The sequence below is a fragment of the Ochlerotatus camptorhynchus genome, unplaced genomic scaffold (genome assembly GCF_037179485.1).
Source record: "Ochlerotatus camptorhynchus isolate MF236.1 unplaced genomic scaffold, CSIRO-AGI_Acam_v1.1 ptg000082l, whole genome shotgun sequence".
NCBI lineage: Eukaryota > Metazoa > Arthropoda > Insecta > Diptera > Culicidae > Ochlerotatus > Ochlerotatus camptorhynchus.
Window position 1 is genome coordinate 585,546 of NW_027040572.1, and position 23,738 is coordinate 609,283.

At 40.9% G+C, this 23,738-nt stretch overlaps 1 protein-coding gene across 1 annotated transcript; it reads right to left on the reverse strand.

Moving 5' to 3' along the window:
* Positions 1-8,392: 8,392 nt before the first annotated feature.
* Positions 8,393-9,094, reverse strand: LOC135698060 (uncharacterized). Its single transcript, XM_065217921.1, has one exon. It carries the CDS (start codon positions 9,092-9,094, stop codon positions 8,393-8,395), a length of 702 nt encoding a protein of 233 aa, XP_065073993.1.
* Between the last annotated feature and the right edge of the window lie 14,644 nt (positions 9,095-23,738).

Genomic DNA, 23,738 nt, shown 5'->3' on the forward strand with positions numbered 1-23,738 from the left:
TTGTCCAAACTTTGTTCGGCCGCAAACCAAAGGTTGTCCGATCGGACGGCGGCGGGGAGTACTGCAACCAGGAACTGCGTAAATTCTTTGCGGAAGAGGGAATAAAGGCACAATATACGACTCCATACACTCCGCAACAAAACGGAGTAGCGGAGAGGAAGAATAGGTCGCTGCAGGAGATGGCGCGTACGATGCTCCTTGACGCTGATCTTCCCATGCGCTATTGGGGGGAGGCAGTGGTGGCAGCGGCGTTCCTGCAGAATAGGCTTCCTTCACGTTCTGTAGATACGACTCCTTTCGAGAAATGGCACGGACGCAAACCAGAGCTGGGATTCCTCCGCGTCTATGGGTGCCATGCCTACGTACACGTGCCAGACGTCAAACGAGGCAAATTTGATGCAAAGGCACGTAAGCTTCGTTTCATTGGGTATTCCGAAGAACACAAAGGGTACCGTTTTGTTGATCCTAGCACCGACAAGATCACCATCAGCCGGGACGCGCGGTTCCTGGAGATGGATGATGGATCTTCCAAGGAGAGCTTGCAGCAGGGTCCGAGCCAGGAGCCTGAATGCGCCGAAAAGTTTTGGCCAATCGAGGACAGCACGGAACAGCAAGCTGAAGAAGAAGATGTTCCTTCGGATCAGGAAGAAGCCGTGGAAGAGGCTGATGAAGAGGATCAAGATGAAGACGGTGAAGACTCGCATTACTTCGAAATGGAGGATCCGGATGATAAGCGCGACCCCCTGGCCGTGAAGCAGGAGGAGGAAGAACTGGAAGCACCTGCGACATCGACTCCAGAAGGCACTGGTCGTCAATCTCATCGGCGAACGTGGCTACCCGGCCGTCTGTCGGACTACGTGGTTGGGGTAGCAGCGCACTCAGAGCAGGAGCCGGCTACGTTCAAGGAGGCAGTATCTGGTCCGGATCGGGATGCTTGGATGGCTGCAATGGACAGTGAGATGGCGTCGCAGAAGAAGAATGGTACCTGGCAGCTGGTGCCACTTCCACCAGGGAAGAAGCTCGTCGGCAGTCGATGGGTATACAAACTTAAGCGGAATGAGACCTACGAGGTCGTGCGCTACAAAGCACGAATCGTGGCGCAGGGGTTTACGCAAACACCTGGCGTCGATTTCGATGAGGTGTACGCCCCTGTGACGCGACACGCCACTCTTCGAGCTCTCCTGACGTTGGCTGGGAAGAAGAACCTCGTACTGAAGCATCTAGATGTCCGAACCGCCTATCTGTATGGCAAGATCAGTGAGGAAATCTACATGAGGCAGCCCCCGGGCTACGTGGCTAAAGGCGAGGAGGAGCTTGTTTGCCGGCTGCTCAAAAGCATTTATGGACTGAAGCAGTCAGCCCGCTGCTGGTACGAGAAGCTGACGGAAGTGTTGAAGAAGATGGGGTTTGCAGCGAGTGAAGTTGATCAGTGTTTGTTTGTGAGCACCGTGAACGGGAAGAAAGTGTATTTGGTAGTTTACGTGGACGATTTTCTCGTGGGGTGTGAAAGCGAAGCAGTGATTACTCGCGTATACGAACAGTTGCAGAAGAGTTTTGACATTCAGTGTCTCGGCAACGTGAAGTGCTTCCTGGGTCTCGAAGTGCAGAAGAAGAACAATGTGTACAGCGTAAGATTGATGAACTACATAGACCAGTTGGTAGCGAAGACGGGACTCAGTGAAGCAAAAGTGTCGAAAACGCCGATGGACAAAGGATTTTTGAGTGATGAAGTGAACAGCGAACCGCTGGAAGACATTACGAAGTACAGAAGCGCAGTGGGTGCATTGATGTATATTGCCGTTTGCGCTCGTCCCGACATTATGAACAGTGCTGCAATCCTGGGGCGCAAGTTTAGTGCTCCTTCCGAGAGAGACTGGACGGTGGCCAAACGCGTTATCCGCTACCTCAAAGGAACGCGCGATTGGAAGCTGACTCTCGGGGGTGAAAATAGTGGACTTGTTGCATACTCGGACAGTGATTGGGCAGGAGATGTCGGAACACGGAAGTCTACTACGGGCTTCGTCGTGTTCTATGCAGGAGGAGCGATTTCGTGGGCCAGTCGGCGGCAAGAATGTGTAACGCTGTCGACACTGGAAGCGGAATACGTCGCCTTAACGGAGACGTGCCAAGAGGTGATCTGGCTGCGTCGACTACTTGATGATCTTGGAGAGAAGCAGGCCGCCGCAACTGTGGTGAACGGCGACAATCAAGGATGCCTCAGTTTTGCTCGGTCCGAACGATCTAGCAAGAGGTCCAAGCATATCGAGACTAAACGACACTTCGTGAAGGACCTTTGTGAACGCGATGAGGTGGTGCTGAAGTACTGCCCTACGGAGGACATGAAGGCGGACGTTCTCACGAAGCCGTTGGGTGGAGTCAAGCATCACGGCTTTGCCAAGCAGCTTGGATTGGACAGTGGCGAGACGAGGGTCAACCATTGAGGAGGAGTGAAGAGAATTAGCAATGTGTGCTGCCCCTCGTCATCTACCGGTTGGTCGTGCCCCACACATCTTTTTTCCATTGGGACGACCAAACCTCGCCGACGCTGAGACGGCGCGAATAGAGAAGTGTTTCAGTTGAACTTTGTACATCCGACAAGAAAGACGCATTAAAAGTTCCCTTTTGATAGTTTTATTAAATCCTCGTGGTCGATTCCTTTTTCGGTAATCCGAAACCAACGCTGATTCCCCTGTGCGGTCAATCCGACTCTCCCACAGTCTGCAGCGACCGTCACTACTTTGATAGAATTACCAAAAATATCATTATATTCCGTAGCTCCATTCGAAGGTAATACCAGCGTTCTGGCTTGCCTGTCTTAAAGCCCCACTGTAATCGCCTAACATAATCTCGGAAAAAACAGCATCAGCCCTCACGAAGCTGGGGTTGCTCAAAACGCAACCAACCTCTATGAGATTCTCAATATTTTATCCGAAAAATCGGAGATTACGGCTGACGAACTGTTGGCCTATATAAAATCATCCTATCCGGAAACCTGGGAAGGATTCGTCCTCTCCTTCAAGTTATCGATCAATCAGCCTTCTCTCAGAATTATCAAAACTATTCGAAAGAGCAGTCTACCACCGGCTCCTAACATGTGCCGAAGAAAACAACTTGTTACTCAAGGAACAGTTTGGTTTTCGGAAAGATCGTTCGACCGTCCACCAGCTGACTCGAGTAACAAACATTCTCAGACGGAACGTTCAAAAACATCTGCCATGCGTTGTTGGACGTTGAAAAAGCGTTCAATAGTGTCTGGCATGATGGACTGGTGTTCAAATTGCAGCACTACCCTAATAAAAATTGTATGGTTAATTTGCTTAACGACGTGTTCTGGGATCATCCAAACCATTTGTGGAATATTTCAATGATTTGGGTTATCATTCGTTTATGGTTATTTTTTATTAGGGTACGGTCTTCCAATCTTCCTAGTGAAGATAATTAACAACTATCTATCGAACAGGACGTTCCGAGTCTCTCTGAATGGCATCACATCGAATGCTTTCACAAGGAAGCATCCTTGGCCCCATTCTATTTAACCTGTTCACCTCCGATATACCGGCTCTCCTTGATGGTGGCTCGTTGTCTCTGTTCGCAGATGACACATCCATTGTCTACAAGGGTAGGGTCAACCGGTGAACACTCGTGTTTATTTCAGTTACCGTGGGGACGTAATTTGTGATTAGTCCCGGTCCCTTTCAAATTGTATCATTATTTATGTACGGTCCTTATATTTGAAATGACATGTCACACGAGGTGTCACATTCATCTAGCCGATTTTTATTCGAATAATCGATTAATCGATTAACGAACCGAAAAGTAAAATATTTGTAATCGGTTATATCATGCCGATATAAGCATTAACTTCTCCAGATCATCACCGATCGTTTGAAACGTGTGCTGCACTCTCATTGCTGGAAAAATGACAGCACAGCAAACAACAAATAATCGATTAGTTCCCTAATAAAAATAACCATAAAAGAGAGCTTAACGACGTGTTCGGGGTATCATCCAAACCATTTGTGAGATAGTTTACCCATTAGTTCGTTTATGGTATTTGTTTATTAGGGTTGTTAATCGAGTAATTTAAAAATAGGACATCTCTGATATTGGTGTGATTGTTTTGATCAAATTGAGCGCAAAATTTCATCTCTAACGAGGGGGTAGAAAAACCACAAAATTGCCTTGCATACGTGGGTATTCATTGGATGCCGGCGCCGGTGGTGTAGTGGTAAGCGTGACTGCTTTCTAACACCCCAATGGGTCTGGGTTCAATCCCAGCCGAGGTCGGTGGGATTTTTCTGAGGCATAAAAATCTCTGGTCACGTCTTCCTTCGGATGGGAAGTAAAGCCGTTGGTCCCGGCCCATGTGTCTTGTGAATGGGTGCGATATCCTACGCAGGTGTGGAAGCTGCCTTCCTGCACATTCGGTTGCCGTCAATGGATGGCAATCGATGTCCGTCGGTGATTGGCACTAGATTGCGGAACAGAGACCGACGTTAAATAAAGGAAAAAAAAATCATTGAATGAAAGGGACCGTGAAAGAGGACACTATAATAGATAGTTTTTCTTCCAACAGTTGTGACAATTTCCTTGTCACTTGGATAATTGTCGGATAATTAAGTTATCGAAAATACTGAACGCAAATAGGGTCAATTCAATAGCGCATCGGTACCACATAAAAAGAACGTGAAGTCTGCATTCATCTAACATAACCCAATGACAAAAGACAGAGGAAGGTGGGGTGTGCTGCTAAATAATAGTAACGGATTGCACAGCAAGCTTACATCTATTCTTTAACCATACATACAAATTTCTCCTCTCACAAAAGCATTTCTACTTTGCTCTATCGGTGGGGGCCCCGTGATGATGATACAACTGCACTTCTGCCACCAATGTCACTCGTCGCACTGTTGACTGTTGCGCAACATTCAATGTCGTTGCGTTGCTTGCGCTGCTGTACCGTCGCGTGATGTTGTCGTGTATCATTAATTGTCGGGTGACAACTCACTGTTGCACGAATGTCGCACGTTATGGTGCTCTCCAACAGCTAATCTAGGAATGGGCGTTTTGAAACAAAAAATCGATGTTGTCGAATCGATTCTAAAACTGACTATAAAATCGATCCTCTAAAATATCGAAAGAAAAAAAAATCGATTCGAGTAAAATCGATTTTTTTTTAAATATTTGAATTATGCTTTATAATCTTCTATTAGACGAAATATTCCTCTTCCTGTTGTTTTAGTGTATGTGTGTGAGCATTTATTTGTATAAAACCAATTCACAAAAGCAATTGCACTCTATTTAAATATTGAAACCGAATTATTAAGAAATATTGCGAATATTTAGCTTCATAGTTAGAAATACCTAATTTTACATGTGACGGAATCCATCTTTGACATAAAAGATGAGACGTAAACAAACATGTAATGTAAAATTAAATGCTCCGAGACAAAAAAGTTCGTTACTCGACGAAAAATACGTTTTATTGAGTTGAATTTCACGTCTATTATGACACAATTTCATGTCAAAATTGACGCTCGTATATGTCAGGCTCAGAGCACCTAAATTTACATGATTTTTTCTAAGTGTGTTATTCAACTTCAACTCTATATCTGAGCTTTCAAAATCTTCTGTACACACTTAGAAATTTTTAAAGAAATCTGTAAAATTTTACCGAAATCTCAACAGCTGAACGTTCGGTAAACAGTTTCGCAGATTTCCTGTAATGTTTCACAATTATCTGTAAATTTTTCACAGATGTCTGTAAATAATTACAGGAAAACTGTAAAATTGTTTACCGAACGTTCAGCTGTTGAGATTTCGGTAAAATTTTACAGAAATCTGTTAAATAATCTTAGTGTGTAGGTATTAAAACTCACCTTTCCAATGTTTTTTTGCATCAAGGAGTGCGTGTTTTTTTGCAAACAAAAACAGCTGGATGAATTAGAAAGAATGGGTCCAAAGTACACACAACATAAAAAGTAACAAATACATAAAGCCCAAGATTGAAAGGGTGTTTAGCAAAATTTGAGGACGGTGAAATTAAAATCGCTTGATTTTAAATAAAAACATATTTTTGGGATAGTGAAATACCATTTTGTTTATCATTTTTTTCAAGAATTCAATGATAACATTTGATTTAACATAATAAACAACAAGTTCAGCGATTTTATTTTCTCTTTGGTAATTTAGGCGTTTTGTTTTTTTAAATGCTTTATAAAAAAGTTTAAATGAGTAAAAAATCGATATCCACTTTGAAAAATCGATTCTGTCAAACATCGAACAGAAAAAGATCGGATGAAAAAAATCGATTTTTCGAGGCAAAAAAATCGATTCTGTAAAAATCGCATCGACATCGCCCGTTCCTAAGCTAATCGGTTGCAAGCGACGGCAGTGACCGCTCTTCTGTCGTCTCGATACCGCTATTCTGGTCTCCTGCAGTCTTCCACGACGACAGAGAATCGCCACTACTCATGCAAGGTGATTGTGGAAAGGACGACAGTGATGCTGCTTGTACCTCAGTGGGCTTGGCGTAGACTTGACGGATATCGTATGGGTTGAAGCTGTAAATAAAAGGCCCTCTGATGAGGCGACACAGCATTGGCCGGTCAATCATCAGGGATTTATTTATTGGGTTTACCTTTAGAAGGCCTTTCGTATTGTACGTAGCTCACGGTCTTTCCTGACCAGCGCATGCGTTTATTGAGCACTAATGGCGATGATACGAGCTCCTGCGTCCATTTATGATTGTGATGTATGGAGGCGTCCTCTTATTGCTCCAGGAATGGCGGTCTGATCATGAGGGAGGGTACATGCAACTATCCTGCAAAGAGCATGTTAGCCCACTGTTTTGCCTAGATCATGGCCTTGAATTTACCTTGAGAGACAGATCACGCTGATGACTCCTTCTGTCAATCAGGTGTGTGGTCCTCCTTCACGGGAACTTGATCTATCGCCACGTACTTTCAGCAACCACCGAAATTATTTCGCCAGCCCTTTTGACGCTAACCACACGATAGTAGTGCTTTAACAACAATACCCGTCCCATTGTCTACTACGGGTATTTGTTCTTGCAAAACGGCTGTGTGGACAGGAGCCGATCTCTTCCTATCGATGTATTTGATAACGCCGTGAGAGAGGATGTATAACAGATGATGAGTTGGGTAATTGGTTACCATAAACGGGATACACTTGAAGAAATTGGTGGCGCATTTTGTCGGCATCATCTCGAAATTTTTGTAACCCAACATCATTCAAACGGGAACGAAATGTTTGCGAGTGTGCAGAGTCGCAAAAATTTCGTCTGATCTATGACGATCAGATGTTGAAAAGGCTGATTGCTTCTTACTTTAAACAATCTCGAGCAGATCTTCTCCTTGTTGGACATCGAGTATAGTGGCGATATTTCCTTACGGTACTTCAATACATACTTATTAGCTATCGGTATTTTAATTCTTCTTCTTTTTTTCCTTTATTTAACGTCGGTCTCTGTTCCGCAATCTAGTGCCAATCACCGACGGACATCGATTGCCATCCATTGACGGCAACCGAATGTGCAGGAAGGCAGCTTCCACACCTGCGTAGAATAACGCACCCATTCACAACACACATGGGCCGGGACCAACGGCTTTACTTCCCTTCCGAAGGAAGACGTGACCAGAGATTTTTATGCCTCAGAAAAATCCCACCGACCTCGACTGGGATTGCACCCAGACCCATTGGGGTGTTAGAAAGCAGTCACGCTTACCTCTACACCACCGGCGCCGGCATACAGTATTTTAATTCTTGATACACCTTATTGTGACAGATCAATTCAAGAAAATATCTTATTCACCGCTTTTAGGCATAGCGGAAAATCTTTAACACTACATTGCTTATTCTACCCTAATTCTAAAGGCAATCGCGTCTTCAATATCTGAGTTACTGTTTAGTATTTGGGCGCCAGAGATTTTGCCGAGAAATACAATATTAAGGTCTGACTAATCGTTAATTAAGCAGCATGTGAGATATTGATTAAGTATTTAAGAGTTTGTGTAGCACATTGACTATTGCGTAATTGTTGGGCGTTCTTTTTTCAACCAGCCATGAGTGAGTGATCTTGTTGTTGTGTTTCAGCATGATCCCCCAAGGCCACTGCCAGCACAGAGGGGAGCGATTTCTCTCGACTCGCTAAACGGCATGCGCGGTTGCGCTTGTCCATCCGTTGGCTGTTATTCTTCCAAGCGATGAGGTGGTCGAGGCTGATGGATGAGTACTTCGATGACTGTTTGCTGATGACGAGGTTTCATTGATAGTTGTTGGGCCTGCAGTCGATCAGCAATCCAGGTTTTTTTTAGCGTAGTCGCTCTTAGTCAGACGGTAGAACTGCGTACATAGCTTGAACATGTGAAGGTTAATCTGCCTTGATGTCCTTCGAATGGTAGACACCGGTTTTCGATGTCTTTATATCCTCCAACAGGTAGTTGTTGCACCCTTGGACCTGCCGTACGATGCAGGGTATGAACTTCGCACCAAGCTTTTTTGTTCGATGTTCAGCTGCGTTTGACAATTCGAACGATCGTCTCCATACTATCTCGCCGACGGCGAATCCTCGGTTTCTTGCTCGAAGGTCGTAGCGCTGCTTGCTGGTGTCGTGAGCTGCCTTGATTCGGGATAATACGAAGTGTTGAATGTTTTGTGCCGCTGCGAATCGTACTTCGTGTGCCTTGGCAGGATCTTCCGCGGAATTCATCTTGGCCAGTGGATATTGCTCCGTGAACAGGATGTGATCCCTCCCGAAATTGCAGTAGTAAGGGCTGCACCCGAGTGTTTCGTGTTTCGCTGTGTTGATTGCGCAAACCACTTGCTGTATGTGCACATCCCAGTCCCGTTGGTCATCGTCCAGGAGGGATCTTACGCAGGTGATAAGCGTGCCATTGGTCCGCTCAGCAGTGTTGCACATCGGTGTGTAAAAAGCGGTCCTCATGTGGATTACGTTGTATTTTTTGAGCAAAGTTTGAAATACCAGTGCGAGAAATTGCGATCCAGAGTCCGAAACGATGATCCTTGGCGTTGAAAACCGAAGAAACACGTATTGCTCCAGAAAATCAGACATCTTTTGGGCGTTTGCTGAACGAAATGGTTCCGTGATGACGAATTTAGTTATCCAATCAACAATCACTAGGAGTACCGTATTCCCCTTTTTCGATCGTGTGAGAGGACCTACCCAATCGATTGAAATCAGCTCCCATGGTAAGTGAGCAGGTTTGGGGTTTCCTAGTGTGGGTGTCAGCGTTGTATTGGGTGCCTTGCTGGCTTTGCATACGTCACAGGCTTGTACATATTTGCGGATGTCCGTTGCCATTTGGGGCCAGTAGAAGTCTCGTTGAATGCGATAAAGTGTGCGATCGCACCCGAGGTGAGCTGCTGTAGGAATATCATGATATCGGTGTATGAGTTCCTGACGTAGATACGTAGGGATAACCTTCTTCCAACGATGACATTTGCCTCCTGTTTCGTCCTTCATGATGCAGTTTTTATATAGATTTTGTACGATGATCCTGAAGTCTGGAAAACTATTCGAATCCGATTGAACCTCCTCCATTAGCTTGTCGAACCACGGATCTGCGGTTACAGCGTTGACTATCTCCACCCGACTCAGGCAATCTGGAACGACATTTGAACTTCCTTTGCGAACCTTTTTTTTTTTTTTCCTTTGGTTTGTTTTTTCCGTCGATCTTGTTTTCCGTGCTGGAGCACCAATGCTACCGACGTGCCAGGAAGGCAGCTCCCACACCTGGACCCTACCTATCGACCCATCAACTCATGAACCGGGGACCAACGGCTTTACTTCCCATCCGAAGGAAGGCGTGATCAGAGATGTTATGCCTCAGAACATCCCGGCGGCGCCGACTGGGATTGAACCCAGGCCTTCTGGGGTGAGAGGTAATCACGCTTACCACTACACCACCGGCGCCGTTAATTTTGCGAACCTTTATATCGAAAGAGTACGCATTCATACGAAGAATCCATCTAGCTAGTAGTGGTGTGGGATTTTTCATCGTCTTCAGGTAGGTTAAGCTTGAGTGATCGCAGAACACTGTGAAATTCGTGCCTTCGAGGTATCCTCGGAATTTTTCGATAGACCGGATCACCGCAAGACACTCTCTCTGTGTCACTGAATACTTCCTTTCGGCTGATGAGAGTTTCTGTGAGAAATAGGAAATTACTTTCTCGCCTCCCTCGTAGTTTAGCGTTGGAGTTGCCAATACTGGTGTCGAAATGAGGTGTGATTTGAGTGACTGGAAAGCTTTCTCACATTCCTCTGTCCATATGAATTTTGTTTTTGCTTTCGTTAGTTCCGTTAGCGGGACAGCTGTTTGTGAAAAGTCTTTTATAAACCTTTTGTACCATCCGCACATCCCGATGAACCGCTGAACTTCCTTCTTGTTGGTGGGAGCCGGAAACTTACTGATCGCTTCCACTTTGTCCTCATCTACGTGCCATCCATTCAGCAGGAGGTCGAGGCAAGTCGTTTGGCGTCAAGCATACACACTTAATTTTTTCTACCGAGCTCGGCTGTGCAAATCTCGGCAAAAATAAGTTTCACTGAGATCTAAGCAAAAGTGACATTTGATTGCTAAATCTCGGATAATGCTTAGCTGAATCTCAGCAAAAATTGAAATGGTTGATGAGATCTCAGTGATTTTTTACCGAGATTTGCACAGCCGAGCTCGGTAGATAAAACTGAGTGTGTAGATTTACAGTTCCTACACCTCACCCTGATTCCAAAAATATCCATATTGTGGGGTATTTAGCAATATTTGCAAAAACCTCTTTTGACGAAGTAAATCCCAAATAACGAGGTTTTCTTAACGCATTAATTCGATTTACGAACCCCCGGTTTGTTTCGTAAATGGAGGTTCCAGTGTAGAATCAACGGGCAAATACATCGGGACGAGTGCCTCCAGCAGCACCTCCTACCCTTCCTGCAGTCTCATGGAGGCGAGACGCTGTTTTGTCCATTCGACCTTTTGTCTCTCTTTAATTTGATCTTTTGTAACCTTTGACCTTTTATCCATTCAACCTTTTATCCAAACGGTGCCAGTGGTGTAGTGGTAAGCGTGATTACCTCTCACTCCAGCAGGCCTGGGTGCAATTCTAGTCGGCACGGAAAATAAATCAAGGGAAAAAACCTTTTATCCATTCAATATTTTGTCTTTCGAGCTTTTGTCAAAGATTCTTCATGAAAGTCTTTCTTTTTACATGCTGATTTGACTGGACTGGACTGGATTTTTGAAATCTTCGAGCGATAGTTTTGTTTTGTTTGAGGCGATGGGAGCTGCTGTTTCGGATAACTTGAAAGTCATAACAAGCGATTTTTTTTTCAATGGAGATTTTTATTTTTTTAAAGAATTGTTTCCATAGCATTGCCGCTTCAATAGTTATTATCGTATGTTTTTAACTGTTACTTTAAAGATTACCGATTACAATTAGGGACCCTTCTTTGAATCCAAGTTTTATACAAATTCAGTACTGTTTCTGGTTTGTTTTGATTCCTACAAGCTAATGATGCCTTCCTATGCGCTAATATTTGCAGGTTTCTGTTTGTGAATTAATGTAAGAATCGCTGAAATTTCTCACCCCTTTCGTATCTCGTAGTGTGTTGCTTCTTGCTTAGCGGACATGTAAAAAAAAAGTCTCATCTGTACAACTCTCCACTCCGCCGCATAGCGATTGAACTTTGATGACTTAAAAGCTACAATTTCAATCTTTCTCTCATGCGTGTTGTGATGACTTGATTTCCGGCTTTTCCGAAACATAACTTATCGACTAACGTCGGCAAAAACTGCCGTTAAATTACAACAATACTTTTCGAAAGCCTTTTTATTTCAAATCAACAGAAAGCGTTCAACGTAGAAAACAATGCCGTTTCTTTTCCGATACGTGTGTGCCAATTGCGCTAAATAAATTTAAAACTAATCAAGAGCTCGCATTTTCACTATACATATTCCACTAAGTTTAATCAGTCAATGCTCTTCTCTCACAGGAATTTGCTTACAAGCGATTTAATGTTTCGTTTTGCGACGTTTGCTTTTTGGCTTTAAACCTAACTTTAATATCTAGGTGAATTTTGATTGGGTTCGAAGGGAAACCCAAGAGTCAGAAATCAGTCATCATTTGCTGCTAACAGGCGATAAACCAAACGTTTTGAAACACAAGAAATGGTCAACACTTCCTTCCTCTGATGAGAGTTTCCTAGTCAAGTTTAGTTGCATCTATCTCTGTTGTTTAAATAAAAACGTTTTCTTTTTCTTTTTCAATTGCAAATGTCGTTTTTAGTAGAAAACTTCTTAATCTTAATACATTTCTTTATTCTCTCCAATGTACACAGTACACAATTTTTGTTTTCGCTTACTTACACGGTTTACAACATACAAACAAAACTAATAAGGATTCAACAAACATCACGTACACTTAGAAATGCTGGGGAAGGGAATTATGGGGAGTTTGGGGTGGTACAATTGATGAGCCTCAAGATTGCAATTTTTCTGCTTTTGTTTATTATTATTATTATTATTCAACTGGAAGGAGACAACTAAAACGGTGGGTTGCTTGGGTTACTGCGATTAAAAAAGAACTAACAACGAACGTAGGGTTTCACGTCGCTTAGGGACCACCCTAATGCAGCTACTAATGCTTAGACTTACGACTATTTGTGCTCCCATTGCTGTCTGTTGATGAGCCAAAATGTTTTCCGTGTTTTCTGGTATTTGTAGATTGTAGGTTATTTTCGAAGAAACAGAAGCTGACGAGCCTGCTACGCGCTCTCTCTCTCTATATATATATCCGTTCACTACGCTGATTTGTATCGGCTTGCTTGAAATTGCATAGAAAATATGTATCTCAGAGTAGGTTGTAACTGTTTTTCTTTTTTTTTTCTTTTTTGGCCACCGTAAAATTGTTCCTTTCATTTCTTTTCCCGGTTATGCACGTGGATTACCAGCTCTGGAGCTGCGTTTGATGCTGTCCTGGTTTCCTGTTTTTACTTTGCTTTGTTTTGCTATTATAGCTTTCTCGTTAAAATAGTGCTTATCGTTAAAGTAGTTTCAATTTTCATCTTACTTCGTATTAAATGTATGTACTTGGTTATCCTTAAATCTGATAGAGACGAAGAGTTAAACTTTTGTTACCGAAAAATCTATAAATATATGGTTTGTAGATTTTCCGTAGTTCTTCCCTTGTATTCTGAAAAAAGCACCGATCTTCAGCTAACTTGTATTTATTTGTTATTTTTTAAGTTGTGTTTTAAATTTGTTCAAGTTTTGTTTTTTTTTTCCTTTAATTTTAATGTAACGTAGATTTTTATTTTTTATTTTCTGTTCAATGTACATCATTCTGAGGTGGCTTTCTTACCTAATGTTGGTGTCAAGCAAGAACAGCCCGAGGCTCGAATATCAATCTTGAAATTTGTCATTTTTCTATTGGCAATCTGGTTTCGATAATTTTACGTAAATTTCTATGGACAGTCGCTTTGGTTCAACGAACGTTGCCGGAAGGTCGATTGTTGGTGGAAGTGCTTTTGTTTTGACCAAGCAGTGAGACAATGTTTGTTATATCAAGGTTTCCTTGGATGATTGTTATTAAGAAAATATGCATTTTCGACTACAAAAACACAGGATTAGATTAAGTGACCCAGTTTTGCGTGTAACACAATAGATGCCCTACTCTTCAGGTTTGACATAAAATAAATATTTTAATGTTCCAAGATATGTGAGAAATGAGAATTTCCATAATAATGCTTTATATCGTATGACCTTGAAAGCCATTTAAAATCTGTCGTTTAACGCCTTAAAATACTTAACAAGTATATTTGGCCAACATTTAGCGTGTAGCTGCCAATTTCCGCAGGCTAAAACGATCTTATTGACAGAATCCATTCGTCTATGTACGGTTCTGTTTCATTTTCCCCGACAGAACTAAATTCTAAATTTATTTGATTTTTATGGCAACCGACGCCGGTGGTGTAGTGGTAAACGTGACAGCTTTATTACCCCAATGGGACTGGGCTCAATCCCAACCGAGGTCAGTGGGATTTTTCTGAGACATAAAAATCTCTGGTCACGTCTTCCTTCGCAAGGGATGTGAAGCCGTTGGTCCAGGCCCATGAGTGTTTGAATGGTTGCGATATCCTACGCAGGTGTGGAAGCTGCCTTCCTGCACATTCGATTGCCGTCAATGGATGGCAAACGATGTCCGTCGGCACTAGATTGCGGAACAGAAACCGACGTTAAATAAAGGAAAGAAGAAGAATTTATATGGCAAAATTTTCCAAAATATCATCTGAACTCTTTCGAAAGATTTCACTCAAAACTAACTGAATTTAATGGCATCTGAAGTATGTTTCAAACCATTAGTCGACACATGATTGATTTAAATCTGCAGCATTTAATTGCGTGATTATATTTTCGGCTGAAATTGCGCAGCTAGAACGACCCTTGAATGACAACAAGTCGCATGAATTTGAGAAAAACAAAAGGTCAAATGGATTAAAAGTCTGCTGGATATTAGAGTGGAGTAGGTCCTTGCAAAATTATTGCTCATAACATTACGATTATAACAGTTTCAAGCAAATCGGAGAAGGTCACGTCTGAAATTAATTTTCTTCTATCATTTTTTCCTGTAACTGCTCAGGACAAAATGTTGAATGAACAAAATGTCAAAAACATTGTCAAAATGGGCAAATTGTAGAATTGGACAAAACAAGCGTAACTATTCAAATCGACGTATCTGATTTTGTAAACAATCAATTCAATCGACGATTTGTCTTAACTGCTAACTCTCTCACGCAAACAAACACCATCATCAGGTAGGGGAATATTTTCCCTACATATTGGTGTTGTTAGTTTCTGTGAGGGAGCTAGCAGTTGCCACAAACCGTCGATTGATATGATTGTTTACAAAATCAGATACGTTGATTTGAATAGTTACGCTTGAAAAGGTCGAATACCACTGAAAGAAACAACATGCCGAAATAGATAAAAGTTTGTATGGACAAAAAAAGCACTGAAACTCAACGTCAAACGTCAACAACAAAACTCGAGTTGCTTGCCAAAAAGTTGCTCATGATGCGAGGTTTAAATAGATAAGGAATGATTCGACCTATTATCGACTATGTCATTTTTACATTCAAATTTTTGTCTGTTGGTCCTTTTGTCCTCCTAGCTTTAATTTGACTTTTTGTCAATTTGACAGGTTTTCCATTTTGACCTTTTGTCCTTCGACCATTTGTCCTTCGACCATTTGTCCTTCGACCTTTTATCCTTTGACCTTTTCTCCTTCGAACTTTTCTCCTTCGACCTTTTCTGCTTCGAACTTTTCTTCTTCAACCTTTTCTCATTCGAACTTTTCTCCTTCGACCTTTTCTGCTCCGAACTTTTCTTCTTCAACCTTTTCTTCTTCAATCTTTCCTCCTTCAACCTTTTCTACTTCGACGTTTTCTTTTTCGACCTTTTCTCCTTCGACCTATTCTCCATCGTCTTTTTCTTTTGTGACCTTTTTTTTGCAACATTTTCTCCTTCGACCTCTTCTCCTTCGACCTCTTCTCCTTCGACCTATTCTCGTTCCACCTTTCGTCCATCAACTATTTTTCGATCGACTTTTTGTACTTCACCAATTTATTATGGGGTCAAGAAAATTTAACAACTTCAGTCCCATTTTTTCTGAGACTTATTTTAAGGAATATTTTTAATGCTTATGGATAGAACTTCGACCTTTTATCCTTCAACCTTCTCTCCTTTGACCTTTTCTCTTTCGATCTTTTCTCCTTCGACATCCATTTTCTCCTTCGACCTTTTCTCCTTTGACCTTTTGTCCATCAACCATTTATCGATCGACCTTTTGTTCTTCGGCCTTTTATCAGAAGATCAAGAAAATTTAGGCGTTTCAGTCGCAATTTTAACTTATTTTAAGGAACTTTGAAAAAACTTCTCAGGACAATTGAAGCACCAAATTGTAAACTATTTTGGAAATTAATTTTAATTAGATGATATAGGACGTTCAAATCATTCTGGAACATTCATTATCATGTTTTATTGGTTTTCATGTTTTTTTTTTATATATAGAATATTTAATCGAGAGATGTGTATGCAAAAATGCTCGTAGAGCTCAATTCATATGAATTACTGGTGATGGCTCATTAGGCCGAACGCCACTAGGTCAAATGCCATTAGGCCAAACGCCATTTGGTCGAATTTGTCACTAGACTAAATTCCACTAGGACGAATGGGTAATTTTAATAATTGCTCCCAATTCATCATCTGGCATCTGTATTGTTCCGGTCACAACAAAAAAGGCAACAGGAGCATATTTCATCCAAGATAATAAAAATTATTATTTCAATGTACCTCAAAAAAAAAACCGCTCATGCCATATTGAAAGAAAAATCTCATATGCAATATATTTAACTAGGCATCTCTTGAGATAAAAAAAAATATTTAAACACGAAACAAATGCTCATGATTGAAAGAAGGTGAAATTAGCTATGAAAAATCGTAGGCCCAGAAATTCCTCTGCTGAATTTTTTTTTTTCTATATGCATGTTTTCGATTTTTGACATACACACTTAGAAATACCTAATTTTGTACGTGACGGAATCCTTCTTTGACACAAACGATGGGGCATAAACAAACATGTCATGTAAAATTAAGTGCTCCGAGACTGAAAAATTCGAAAGTACGTTTGATTGAGCTGAATTTCGCGTCTATTATGGCTCAATTTTATGTCAAAATTGACGCTCGTATATGTCAGTCTCACAGCACCTCAATTTACATCAATTTTTCTAAGCGTGTAGGATTACGTCACATATTGGGGTGCAATTAAAAAAAAACCAAAATCGACCGCGTTACGAAAAGCGGTCAGGTTTCGACCACTTATAACCCTGTCAACAGCGGATGGATTTTATTTCTTAAAAAGCCAATCGATTGGAAATTTAAATACGAATCTGCTAAAATGAACACTTCATCAATTTTCAATAGATCAGTATTGAAAATACACAAATGTCCAACTGTTGCAATGACGATCAAAATTATCACCGATTGCATGAGAAAAAGTGGTTTCCCTAACACAGTCGCCGAATATTGAAATCGAGCACGAAATCCTACGTCAAATCTTCGGTCGTGTCTTGGATACAACCTCTTACTTTTTTACATGTCTTGAAATTGGAATTTTGAATAGCCGGTTTTCTTAAAATTAGGATCAGATATTCGATCAATTTTTCTTCTTCTATATATTAGATTGTATTTTTTAACAGGAGAAATAGCTCTCATGTTGGCCAATGGATCAAAGATTGGGCCCATCGCCAAAAATCAGCTATTTATCAATTTTATCTAGATGAACGCGTCATTGGGACGGTACTTCTCGCGTAACATTTGAATAGGGCCTATGATCAAAATGTAAACAAACCGATTTTTGATACCATTCAGTAGCACTGGTAATTAGCTACCAGTCGTATAGGAATGTTCCGCATTATCGATAAAAATCATTAAAAATCACTTGATTTTAAAAACGGCCGATCCACGAAATTTTTCCAATCATTCATGCTAAAACGGCCTAACTTCGGGCCTAACATATATTTTTTTTCGTTCGATGAGGTTCCATTCATAAGCCTAGCGACGTAGAAGGGCCGATGATTGAAAAATTTGAAATCAAAGCTAGGCCCTACTGCTTGAGGCAGGGCCGATGATTTATTTGACGTTAAGAAAAGGCTTAGCAAAAGGCCTACAATTTATGATGACAAGCACAACGGCTTAACAAAAAGGGCCTAACCATTTAAAGATTCACAAAAAGGCTTATTATTGTGACATTAAATTTTTATCGATTCTCATGTATTTTTGAAAACGTTTCGCATGTTTTGGATGTTGTGTACTGAGATATAGTTACTATTGTTATTGTGAACAGTATAAATGCCTAAAATACTTTAATTTATTTATATAGGAATTAAATACTGGCGGAAAAATTTACAATTCATTTTCTGGATTGTTTACATTTTGGCCATAGGCCCTTTTCAAATGTTACGCGAGACTTATGAATATTTTTAGTCACTATTGAAAATTAAGTCGATTGCTGAATTTATGTATGGGCTCAAATTAGGGGCATTTAGGCCGACATTACTATACATCCATTTTTCCTACATAGAATGTTGAGAATTCTGAAATTATTCAAAGTTCAAAACAGTTCGGACCAGGGATGCCAGGTATATTTTGAAAAAAATACTTCAACGAGATGGACGAAACGTCTCCACATACCTACAGAACTACTATCCAAATTGGATTCGTCCAATATGTCAGACTTATAAAACTGAGTTCATCAATTAAGGGAAGATAAGAGACCACCATTTAACTTCAGGGAACGTTATATTACTGCAGTTCACTCACTGTTCTCGAGACAGCAAATTATACATCTGTGTCGGTTAGGCTGTCGACAGTTTGAGGAAGTAGCAGCCGATGGTAAGTCACCTCCTGGGAGGAACAAGAACAACTCATCAAAAGCCCCCTCCTACACTGCTTCGCAATAGTGTATTCAATCAATCAATTATAAAAGATCATGCTAAATTTTCTCGGCTCCGTAGAGTCTCTTATGATATTTGAGCCAACGAAGTAAGCGATTGGAGAACAGAGTTCGTCGTTGTTCGGGAAAATTCGTTGAAGTTCAGGTAAAGGTGTAGCACTTCAAGGAACCTTGTAGATCTTCAGGAAACTTCGTAGAAGGTCAAGAAACTGTGTAGAAGTTCAGGAAAATTTCTAAAAATGCAGAAAATTTTGTATACGTCCAGCTAATTTTGTAGAATTTCATCAAACTTTGTAGAAGTTAAGCGATCTCTAGGGGAATTTAGTAGATTTTTTTTTTTGAAATTCGGAGAACTTTAGGATTGGGGATTTTTCTTTAACTTTGGAGAAATTAGTTCAACTGAAGGAAGTTTGTAGAAATTCTGGGAACTTTGTTGAAATTCAGGGAACTTCGTAGAGCTTCATGGAACTTCGTTGAAATTCGTTGAACAATCAGGAATTTTCATAGAAGTGTGAACTTTTAACAAGTTGGGGGAATGGCCGAAGAAGTTATATAAACATTGTTTTATTTCAGAGGACCTTATGAAAGTTCAAAGATCTGCTTCTTTGAATTTCACGAAGCTTCGCAGAAAACCATAGTTAAACGTAGAAGCAACCGGTGAACACTCGTGTTTATTTCAGTTACCATGGAGACGTAATTTGTGATTAGCCCCGGTCCCTTTCAAATTGTATCATTATTTATGAACGGCCTTATATTTGAAATGACGTTTCACATTCATCTAGTGATGTCCGATTTTCATTCGAATAATCGTTTAATCGATTAACGAACCGAAAAGTAAACTATTTATAATCGGTTAGATCTTGCCGATATAAGCATTAACATCTCCACAGGATCATACCGATCGTTTCAAACATGTGCTGCACTCTCATTGGTGGAAAAATGGCAGCACAGCGAACAAAAAAATAATCGATTAGTTGTCAATCGAGTAATTAAAAAATGGGACATCTCTGATTTTGGTGTGATTGTTTTGATAAAAATGAGCGCAAAATTTCATCTCTTCCGAGGGGGCAGCAAAACCACAAAATTACCTTGAATACGGAGGGTTCTCCTTGGATGAAAGGGACCGTGAAAGAAGACACTAAAATAGAAAGTTTTTCTTCCGACAGTTTCATCTTAGTATTCATCTTTGTTAGAAGTGCAGAAAAGCTCAATGAACTTTGTTTAATTTCAAGGAACATTCCAGATGTCAAAGAATATTCGTTGAAATAGTTGAGCACCTTCCCAGATAGTTGAAGGAATTCTTAGATTTCTGAAATCTAATTTGCAAAAGTTCAGAAAACTCGGTAGAGAACTTCCTAGAAGTTTGGGATCCCTTGTATGAGCTATGAGAAATCGTTGAATTTAAGGGACCTTCGTAACAGTTGGGAGGTTTCCCAGAAGTTTGTGAACTTTCTCACAAGTTCCGGTTACTTCATAGAGGTAACGGAAACTTTGTGAGAGGTCATGGAACTGAGTATTAGTTCAAGAAACTTTGGAGAAGTATAAGAACCTTCGTAGAAGTTATGGAAACTTTGAAGAATATCAGAGAACTTTGTTTATATTAATAGATTTTCAATTTTGGTCAACTTTGGGCCATTAGGTTGATCAAATATTATATTGAAGATCTGCAACTGTTCATACATTAATATGTAAAATATCAGATCCTTCCACGGTCAGAATTTTCAGTACAATCAGAAAAATTCAATTGAGATCTCTTTCAAGACTTGAGATTGATAAAATATTAGTCTCTTAGATATTTTCCAGCTGATTTAAAATGACAATTGAATCGTCTGGTTAATTTTTCAAGACTTCATGTAGATCACTATCAAGATCTGAAAAACTGTTTAAATATTCAAATGGCGTCTCTCAGATGTTCTTCCTAACCTGCCATAGTGAGAAACATTTTTAAAGATGTCGAGCTGATCGAAGATTTCTGTAAAGTCCTGTGGACATTTCTTCATGACTGCAGATTGATTAAGTATTTTTTTTTTTTTTTTTAACTAGTTCGTTTATTTACTAGGCTCAGTCGTGTGTGACACTTTGCGGAGGCAAAATCAGTAATGTTTGATTTACATTTTAAATAGCAGTATTTCTAGGTTAGTATTGGGTACCAATTACTCGTGGCGGGCTCGAGGTTAATGGGTAACAATTTCAATTGGAAGGATCTAGGTAGGAAACTGGTTTCTGAAGCCTCCTTCAGATACTACTCTCGGACGGTTGACCAAATCCTGACTGGGCAGGGGCAAGTAGCACAGGAACAGGAGGATAATAAGACTGGGACACAATGGCGGGAAATTGTTAGGAAAGGAGGGGATAGTCACATCAAACTCTAACATCAGACAAACAAAGGAATTCGTAGATCGCTTGCATGTAGGGAAGATCACGTGTTCCCAATACATCTCTTACTTCACGGAAGGGTTGTCTACAAATTTTTGCCAATCAATGTTCCTCGTGAGGTCAAAAGGAACTTGAATTGACTGATCTGTTTTTAGACGACCACTTTTGATTGAAATAATAATTGGCAAGTGATCACTACCATGGGGATCATTGATAACCTTCCACAGACAATCTAATGATAGTGAGTTAGAGCACAAAGAAATGTCAAGACGGCTCTCTCGAGCAGGAGGGTTTGCTATACGTGTTGCTTCACCAGTGTTCAAGATAGTCAAGTTGAAATCGTCGCACAAATCATAGAAAATACCCGCTCTATTGTCATCGTATGATTCGCCCCAACCAGTACCGTGTGAGTTCATATCGCCCAGTATTAGAACTGGAGATGGAAGGATATTAACTGAACTCCAAAGCTGACGGCGGTTTATGGAAGTCCTTGGAGGGACATATACAGAAGCTATGCAAAGATCTTTGTTCTTCACATTTATTTGGCAAGCGACAATTTCAATGCCTGAAATTATTGGGATTGAGATTTTATAGAAGGGGTAGCACTTTTTGATCCCCAAAAGTACGCCACCATATGAATCATCTCGGTCCAGGCGGATAATGTTAAAATCGTAGAAGTTTAGTTCATCTTCAGAAGAAAGCCAAGTTTCACAGAGTGCAAATATATCACAATCAGAATTGTGAATCAAATACTTGAACGAGTCTAATTTAGGTATTAAACTACGACAGTTCCATTGTAATAAAGTGATCATATCTTGATCCTCACTCGACGAATTATCCATCGAAAGATATGAATTCACCAATGAGGGGCCATGATGCAGTCAATTGCTTGAAGTAGTTTCCGACTATAGGAACAAGCAGGTCAATAAGCCCTCTAAGTGGCGATTCGTCGGGAAAGCCGAGGGCATTCAAAATATTATCCACAATGTCCTTAAATTTAATCTTTCCTCGCTTGGACGGGAGAGTTTTCTTTGAATTGCGAGTAGACGTGGTGTTTATTTTTGGTAACCTCTTACGATTACCTTTATTAGGTAGCGGCGGGGTGGAAAAGCTGCAGCAAGGATCAGATGGAGCAGCAATTACCGATTTGTTCGGGTTTTTCAATGAATCCCCGCTACCTTCAGATTTTTGCATGCTTTTGAGAGTGGTTTTATTTTTTTTCCGGCGCACTCCCGGGGAGCTAGTCGGCTTCCTTTTACCGGGGGCGTGTACCTCCGGAGACTCACTCTCATCTGCTATGTCAGAGTCCAGTTCATCGGAAGACAAAATCTCAAAAGTATTTTCATTTTGAGCGGCTGATGCCAACGAAGCAGAGGATCCATTTTGCAACTTAACCAACCGGTGAACACTCGTGTTTATTTCAGTTACCATGGAGACGTAATTTGTGATTAGCCCCGGTCCCTTTCAAATTGTATCATTATTTATGAACGGCCTTATATTTGAAATGACGTTTCACATTCATCTAGTGATGTCCGATTTTCATTCGAATAATCGTTTAATCGATTAACGAACCGAAAAGTAAACTATTTATAATCGGTTAGATCTTGCCGATATAAGCATTAACATCTCCACAGGATCATACCGATCGTTTCAAACATGTGCTGCACTCTCATTGGTGGAAAAATGGCAGCACAGCGAACAAAAAAATAATCGATTAGTTGTCAATCGAGTAATTAAAAAATGGGACATCTCTGATTTTGGTGTGATTGTTTTGATAAAAATGAGCGCAAAATTTCATCTCTTCCGAGGGGGCAGCAAAACCACAAAATTACCTTGAATACGGAGGGTTCTCCTTGGATGAAAGGGACCGTGAAAGAAGACACTAAAATAGAAAGTTTTTCTTCCGACAGTTTCATCTTAGTATTCATCTTTGACTTAACCATTTCTGCAAACGTCAGCTTGGAGCGTTCTTTTATTGAACGCTTCACATTGTTGGTACGCTTCTTGTACGCGGGGCAGTCCTGCAAAGCATGAAGAGGTTCTTTGCCGCAGTAAGCACATTTAGTTGCTTCCTGTTGGCAAGCACCCTCCATGTGGTCTTGGCTACATTTGCCACAACGGGGCTTGTTGTCACAAAAAGCAGCTGTGTGTCCCAACTTTTTGCAGTTGGTACAATTATATACCCTTGGTACAAAAAGTCGCACCGGGAAAAAAACATTTTCAATTTCTAAGAACTTTGGGAGAACCGATCCAGCGAAAGACACCTGTAGTGAGCCTGAAGGGGAATAAGTCTTTTGACCATCTACCGTGGTCGCTGAATACAATATCCTGCAACCCAGAACGTCCACGGTAGATGTAGCAGCATTTTGAAGGCGCCCCATACCTTCCATGACGTCATCACACGTCAGGCTCACTGCAGAGACCACGCCGTCTATCTCCACATCTCGAGATGGGATGTAGACGTAATACTCTTTGTTATAAGCCTCGTCGTCAGCAATATCATTTGCGATATTATATGTAGGTGCAGTTATACGCAGTTTGTTCCGATTGACCTGATGAAATTCGGTCCCCGGGAAACGACGCGTCAATATTCTTTTAATCCCTAAGAAGTTAAGGGCTTTCTCTTTCTGCCGAAAATAGACAACCCAAGGCGAGGCAGAGGACGCCTGATAATGGCGCTTTCTAAGTTTATCATTGGGAGGCTTACTGCCCCCCTTTGAACCATCCATTAGAAATTAAAAATTGTCGTCAAAAAGTAATTATTATTTGACTTTTTTTTTATTAACGAACCACCCTATGTGGAACGATTCTACTGG

What these genes read in the sequence shown, in the direction of transcription:
- LOC135698060 (XM_065217921.1), bottom strand. Translation starts at nt 9,094, where the DNA reads ATGTCTGATTTTCTGGAGCAATACGTGTTTCTTCGGTTTTCAACGCCA.